We start from the raw sequence: 8,382 nt of genomic DNA on the forward strand, positions 1-8,382 counted from the left end.
TTTTCGAATTGTATGAGTTGGGTACATTCATCAGTATTGAACGCATCACATTCAATTCGTTGAATCAATCTTATATATGTTGTCAATAAATGAGATGAATGAATTCACTGTATGGGAAGTAAATGGATTGTTGATCTTATCATTTAATTCTTCTTAATCTGTGAATAATTTGCCAGCAACACTTTTGTATAATGTCTGCCAATAAGAATTGATTCTGAAATCGAATGCACCTTGTTGTTGTACTAGTTGCACATTATACGTTTTAGCTACCACAATAATAAATCACATCTTTTGCTTTTCTTGCTCAGTTTATGTTTTATCCTCTACAGAAATACTATAAAAAATGTCACCAATCATTAGCTGACATGTGGGGAGATTTATATCAAATCAAAATAAAATTTTATTCACCAATTAACAACAGTTTTACAAGAAAATAAATAAATAATTTGTTGTTAAATAATTGGCGTGATATATATATGCTCAATTTTATTATAAAACTCATATTTCTGCATATAATACTGGGCAGGTGAACCTATACAGAATCCTAAACGACTAATCGTCGTCATGTTTCAACGTTTTGTTGTGAAAGGCCTCCCACCGTTCTTCAGTCAACTAGTTGCACTACAGTTGAAAATAGTTGAACGTACAGTGTGCAACTAGTGATCAGTTTGTAAGAAATGATAGTAAGAGTTGATGGAGATAACTCATCACAAGGTAATAATTATTTGAAATTCTAGAAAAAAGTGTAGTTATTACTATCTACTACATGAAATATGGTAGTTTGAAAAAAAATTGATAATTGTAATGCAAAGGAATTCAATATATCGGTACAAATAGCATGGAAAAGGATTTGTTGCATTAAGATTCCGTTGAGATTTATAGTATTAACATTGAGGGAAGTCTCAAACTAATAACATGGCTAAAATCAAGACAACTTTGAAAAACGCTTCGCTAGGTACCACGGAAGATTGTGTTGTCAATCAAGTATGAGGCTTCTTGAACTGAAAAAGAGTCATTATTATCAATAATTCAGGAAAACTATACTGCAGTTAATTTCAGTTCGAGAATACAAGACAATACACTTTACAAGATACAATTTCAGACGATATCAGAAACATTCTCCAATATAAAACTTGCGAGTTGTTCTCAGAAAAATACGCTAGTTGTTCTCAGAAAAGTACCTATGCATATTATTTTTACTCTGGCATATTTTATACAGTACTAATGATATTAATAAAAAAGCTGAAGTATTTCTTTTTTCAATAAGATTTATAAAAATTCCAAAACAGTGTCAACATATCCTGATCATCCATATGGTACCGGTAACCAACTTGAAAAACTGTAACTGAATTAGTGTTATTTTTTCATCTTATATGTGTCTTAAGTGATAATTTATAAGTACATTGTTACCAGAGGAAACAGATATTATGACGCATTCAGAAAATCCATCAGGTTTCCCTAGTTGCACAACTCTGGCTGTCCTTAGAACACCATATCACAGAAAAGAAAAGAGATATCTCGTTTCTGATCTTTCTGTAATATGAACGCATTTTCTACGTTTCTATAGTCTGTAACCATATACATTTAAAAATAATAAACTTATGGTATATCATGTCTCTGAAAGCAGTAAATGAATTGAGTGATATCTACAATCTACCTTTAATTTGGCAATACCGCGTTCTTGGTGCTATATATTTTTTAATTTTCGATAATTGCTTTCAATCCTCAGTCCATCGAGAGTTTGAAACTCTAGTTACTTCTAGGATTTTTTTTATATTTTAGAATATTTCTCCCTCAATTTACATTCGGAAAATTTATAATAATGTATCAACTTCTGAGGTATCTCTCTGCGTCAATACATATTCTGAGTCCCTTATGTTCAATATTCCTTGGACCTATTCTTTGTAAATCTTATGTTTGTCACTGATTTCACAAGCTTCTGCTTTCTTTTTTGCAGATGTTCTGTGCAAAGAAAGCATGCATTCAGAAGTATGTTCTAATCTTTCCTACGCTTTCCTGGCTCTCCAGTCGCATGCACTGCAGTCGGTATCCGAAAATTGCGCATAGATTTTAGTATCTCTCACTGCCAGAGATGCGGTATTCTAGACACAATTTTGCCACAGTCTTGCGTCTTTCGAGACTGTTGCTACTCTAGCAGTAGCATCGATATAAGGCTCAAAACCGCTGCATAATTGCGTTACTAGTAGACCGAACCTTTACAGTGCAGAGTTGTGATCGTCCAATAGTCTATAAGATATCAGAAAAATATTTAATTTAAATAAACCCTCGCTATTCAAGCTTATTACTGGCTATTGAGTGATGAAGAGTTTGAAAAAAATATTTATTAAAAGCCAGAAGTCGCGTGTATAGTATGTATTATGTGACATATAAGTCAATTTTTTTCATTTATATATGCAACAAATATCCATTTTAGGGCCATATATATTGATTATCTAACCAAATAAATATTGAATGCATAAAATCACTTAACTTATATGGGCTACTTTATTCAAATTAATAAAAACAATATAAAAACATGTAGTGCCCTTTTATTAAAAACTTTGAAATATTTTAACGACTAGTTTCAAAGGTCATTTTCAAGTTAAAATGCATTTTAACTTGAAAATTACATCGCATTTAATCGAGTCGCTCTCTTGCATTACTTTTGTAGAACGAAGTTAGTTGTTCAACACTCTCAGCTGGCTTATATGATAGGGAAGAACAGCAATACTTTTTTACTTTCCTCGCCCTATTACCATAGGTAAGGAAAGTATTGCTTTCCAAAAAAATTTAAGGTACCCTAATTTCATGTTTTCTATACGTTTCAAGGTCCCCTGAGTCCAAAAACATGATTTTTGGGTGTTGGTCTGTGAACACGATAACTCCATTCCTAATTAACCGATTGACTTGAAATTTCAAACTTAAGGTCCTTATACCATGAGGATCCGACAATAAGAAATTCAATAATATTAAATTCAAAATTGCGGAAAAAATTGCGAATAATGGCTAAAAAACTATATTTTTCACGGTTTTCTCAAAACGGCTCTAACGATATTCTTCAAATTTATACCATGGATAGCAATTTATAAGCCCTATCAACTGACATGAAACCCATTTCTCGGGAAATTTCAGGAGCTCCGTAATATTCTTGAGAAAAATGGCAGATAATGACTAAAAAACCATGTTTCTCACGGTTTTCTCGAAAACGGCTCCAACGATTTTCTTCAAATTCATACCATAGATAGCTATTCATAAGCCCTATCAACTGACATGAGTCTCATTTCTGGGAAAATTGCAGGAGCTCCGTAATATTCTTGAGAAAAATGGCAGATAATTACTAAAGAACCATGTTTTTCATGCATTTCTCAAAAATGACGACCGATTTTTTTCAAATTCATACCCTGTATAGTTATTTATCAGCTCTATTAACTGGCATGAGTTTCCTCCCTGGGAAACTAACAGGGGGTCCACCCCATCCCTGAGAAATTTACTTTGTAACCTCCTTCTCGTGCGTGAGGTAGGTAGGTAGAGCAGCAGTTTATTCAAAAGAACACATGTCGATATTTTATTTGTAGAAAAGCTGTTTTGACAACTTTTAAAAAATCCTAAAATTTCATAATTCAAACAAAGGAAAATGTAGCCTACTTTGAAAACAATAACAATAGTATAATCATAGTTTTAATTATTTAGCCGCCAATCGGCATAATGTTATTCCCCGAAATTATCCTCTTTTAAGAATGAGGCTTATAGATCAATGAGCAAGGAAAGTTGTGTGAGTGTACCACACCAGATTTTTTTACATATACTGCATTCAATATAAAAACTTGTAGTACCCTTTTATTAGAAACTTTAAAATATTTTAACGACGAGTTTCGACCAAGTTAAATTTTAACTTGAAAATGACCTATGGTCGAAACTGGTCGTTAAAATATTTTAAAGTTTTTAATAAAAGCAGGGTACTATAAGTTTTTATATTGAATGCAGTATATGTAAAAAACTGATGCTCTTCTTCCCTACCATATAAGTCAGCTAAGAGTGTTGAACAACTTACTTCGTTCTACAAAAGTAATGCAAGAGAGCGACTCGATTAATTGCAATTTGGGTGAACTACAAAAACCAATCCTCATTATCAATAGCAAACTCAAAAATGCTTGAAATTGAAGGGATATTTTTATATTATTTTTTAATGTATCATTGTATAATTATTGGGTTATGGAAGCAATTATTGGGAGAAATCCTAAATTTCATAAATTAAAACATATAAGCTGAAAGATCCATACAAGGGCCTAAAGGAAGTTTCAAATGTGACCGAAATCGAAATTTGGCCAAAAATTTAGGTTGCCTGTTAACGCACTCTTCACTGGCAATATTTAGTGTTGAAAATTAGTGTTAAATAGTTGACACTATATTTGTCAATATTCAGTATTAGACACTTTGTGTGAAAAATCACTGTGAGTATGAATATAGCTTGATGCACCTCTATTTCAATTTGAAACTAGTTCAAGTTATAGTGATATGCTGCTATACAGTAGTGTTAAATATTTAACACTATTTGTTATTTATTTATTATTAAACATTTTGTGTGAAAAATCACTTTAAAATGTGTAGCTTGTTGTGTTGATGCACTATGCACCTGTATTCAATTTAAAATTAAATTAAATCCTATTAGGATTTTAATTGAAATATTGTCTAATTCTTTGTTGCTGTAGGTACCGTACTGTTAACTTTAAAATTATTGTAATTTGTTGCAGCGATACATTGCTACTCACAATGAATATAACAGTTTCTATGAACTTGACTATTGAACTCATGCAAGGCATGTGTGTTGTTGACTGCTCTGGAAAACCAAATCATTGTGATGTGGCGATTGATAGATTCCATTGGTATAAGGTAACGTTCTATCTGCTATATTCTACTTTGAACAGAAGAATTATCCTTTAGTAGAATTTTTACTCCATAAAATTGATTGATGACATAGTTCGATATCTAATGTAGAACGCAAATCATAATAAATATTACAGAGCAAAGACAAGTTGATGAATAATCTATAGTTTTCAATCTAATGTTTTCGCATTATTGAGATTGAAAAATAATCAATATTGTTGAAAGCTTTTGATCTCAAAATAAATGATAAATCTGATGAATCACACTTATATATTACAAAGTATATAGTCACATGTAAAACATATCAAGTTGTGAGGTCCACGTTATAATGGCAAAAATTTGACTAACATTGGTGTTGCTTTAATATTATTGTCTACCAAAGCAGATAGCGCTATCCTTTTCTACCTCCGCAACGTTTCCAGATCATTTTCAACAATTTAGAATATAATTAATTAACAGAATATGTATTCTTAATTATGGAAATTCATTATTTAGGCCTAATCATTCAAAAAATATATTGTCTTGACGAATAAAATATAATTGATTATTTTAAACAAGAATGAACGGTTAAAATACATCATATATACTGGTATCAGCTATCCTCTATAGAAGGCAGTGACAATGCAGAGAATCGGCAACATTATCTTTCCTATCCACTGCCATTATAAATTAGACCTCGACACTATATAAATTATTATTAGCGTTTGTTGAATACAATAATTTGAAGATAAGTATATATAGACTATGAACCATTAAATATACAGTATTCTATTTTGATTAAACAGTTAACATTCGTCCAAAAGTATTATGAAAACACATGCGAAACATGTTTTATGATTATCTTGTTTTTCAAAAAATCACTCCAATTATATGGGCTACTTTATTCAAATTAATGGAAACAATAAAAAACTTGTAGTACCCTTTTATTAAAAACTTTAAAATATTTTAACGACTAGTTTCAAAAAGGTTCAATGAACATATTCAGGCTTTAAAATAAAAAATACTACTAAAAAATCGGCGTTGGCTGAACATTTAATTGAAACTAATCATAGTTATATCGATATAAATTCTAATATGAAAATATTAAGCTTTGGTAATAAAAGTAATAAAATGAATGTAAAAGAAGACTTTTATATCTATAAAACTGCAAAATTAAATAAGAATAATTTAATTTGACTCAAATAATCCTATTTTTGATAAAATTAAATGTAAATATGATTAAAATTAAATAACTTCAACCAAAAATAATGAATAAGAAATAAATTAATCATATGTTTATATAATCTAGTATCAACTGTTTATTTTTCACATTTTAACTTGAAAATGACCAATGGTCGAAACTGTTCTTTAAAATATTTTAAAGTTTTTAATAAAAGAGTACTACAAGTTTTGATATTGTTTTTATAAACTTGTTTTTCAAGTAAGTTTTTGCAACAGTATTATAAAAATTAACCTTCCACAACTTGATGCACTTTAGTTTTGATTCTTAATGCAATGTTCAAATTGGTAGTTTAAATTGAACGAGCATTTCACCCTTCCTCTAATCAAATATCTCATTACGTGTTGCAATTGGCAACACGCCAAATTAGTTTAATATTAAATTTATATATTAATATTATATTTATTATTATATTTTATTTATATATTTTCATATTAAATTTAATATTTTAACTGTTTTTCAGGATGATAAAAATGTTTTCAAAATCGAGAACAGGCAGCCAGGTTACTATTGTGTGAGAGTAAGTTTAGCATTTCAATAATAAATAATATTGAATGTACTTTAAGCATAGCTACTTTTTTATAAGAACTGGAATTATTTATTATAATATTTAAGGTGCCAATATGCTAAAAAAATAATAAAAACGCTCTTCCTTGAAAATGTATTTCATTTTAGTTACTTGATAGTATTCAAATCGAAAAGCTCAGATATAGAAATTTTTCAATAACCTGGTGCACAGCTTCACACATATTTACTCACATACCTGATTTTTTGTACAGGTGTATCCGGAGAACAGTTGCATGGAAAATGAGTGTTGCATTTTTGGTACGAATGCAACTTATCTTTCAGGTTAGTTGATTACATTTCTGGTTACAATAATCCACTCTCTAGTATAGATCTATACTATATTATAAAGGAAAAAATTGGTTTATACATGAACGAGAAGCTTAATACATGTTTGACACATCATCACGTCTGAACTAGTGAACTGATTAGCATGAAATTTAGCATAAAGATTCTTAAATTTACCGAGGATAGTTATAGGCCTATTTTTTACTTTCCTTGCCCTATTACCATAGGTAAGGAAAGTATTGCTTTCCAAAAAAAATTAAGGTACCCTAATTTCAAGTTTTCTATACGTTTCAAGTCCCACTGAGTTCAAAAAACATGATTTTTGGGAGTTGGTCTGTGTGTGTGTATATGTGTGTGTGTATGTGTGTATGTCTGTGAACACGATAACTCCATTCCTAATTAACCGATTGACTTGAAATTTTAAACTTAAGGTCTTTATACCATGTGGATCCGACAATAAGAAATTCAATAAAATTCAATTCAAGATGGCGGAAAAAATGGCGGATAATTACTAAAAAACCACGTTTTTCACGGTTTTCTCGAAAACGGCTCTAACGATTTTCTTCAATTTCATACCATGGATAGCTATTTATAAGCCCTATCAATTGACATATGAGTCTCATTTCTGGGAAAATTGCAGGAGCTCCGTAATATTCTTGAGAAAAATGGCAGTTACCAAAAATCGATGTTTTTCACGATTTTCTCAAAAACGGCTCTAACGATTTTTTTCAAATTCATACCCTGTATAGCTATTTATCAGATATATCAATTGGCATGAGTCTTTTTCCTGGGAAACTAATGGGGGTCCATCCCATCCTTGAGAAATGGACTTTGTAACCTCCATCTCGTGCATGTGGTAGGTAGGTAGGTAGAGCAGTTTATAAAAAGTACACAGTCATAGTCAAGATATTTCATCTGTAGAACAGCTGTTTTGACGACTTTAAAAAAATCATCGAATTTCACAATTTACACAAAGGGAAAAGTACTCTGAAAACAATAATTATATATACACATATACAGTAGTCTGATCGTAGTTGCAAATATGTTGCCGCCAATTGTCATTATGCTATTCCCCTAAATTATTCTCGTTTGAGAATGAGGCTTATAGTTCAGTGAGCAAGGTAAGTTGTGTGAGTGTACCACACCAGATTTTTAATTTCATTAATCAATCAATCATAATTGAAACAAACAGTTTACATATGAAAAAAACCCAATTAAATATTATTCTATTGTAAATTATTACTGCTGTAAATACTTATAATATCAGCATGAAACAATGAAACAATATCCAATCTACTTGTGCTTTTAACAGACCCTTGCGGAACACTGGCAACACCTGTAAGAATGAAATGGAAATAGGGTTGCAATAATTCTGCAACTCACCTATGAGATAGTTATTCTATATAAACACCAATAGAATTGGATTG

General features: G+C 30.5%; 1 protein-coding gene across 3 annotated transcripts in view; it reads left to right on the top strand.

The window, feature by feature from the left end:
* Positions 1–8,382, top strand: part of LOC111043981 — a 44,251-nt gene that overhangs the window by 22,925 nt on the left and 12,944 nt on the right. For all 3 annotated transcript variants that reach the window (XM_039442245.1, XM_039442246.1, XM_022329030.2), the window contains 4 exons: positions 1,958–2,042; positions 4,752–4,890; positions 6,567–6,623; positions 6,883–6,952. In XM_039442245.1, coding sequence (XP_039298179.1) covers positions 1,958–2,042; positions 4,752–4,890; positions 6,567–6,623; positions 6,883–6,952 — 351 coding nt within the window. The remainder of the gene's footprint in view (positions 1–1,957; positions 2,043–4,751; positions 4,891–6,566; positions 6,624–6,882; positions 6,953–8,382) is intronic.

This window comes from Nilaparvata lugens, chromosome X, assembly GCF_014356525.2.
Source record: "Nilaparvata lugens isolate BPH chromosome X, ASM1435652v1, whole genome shotgun sequence".
Taxonomy (NCBI): Eukaryota; Metazoa; Arthropoda; class Insecta; order Hemiptera; family Delphacidae; genus Nilaparvata; species Nilaparvata lugens.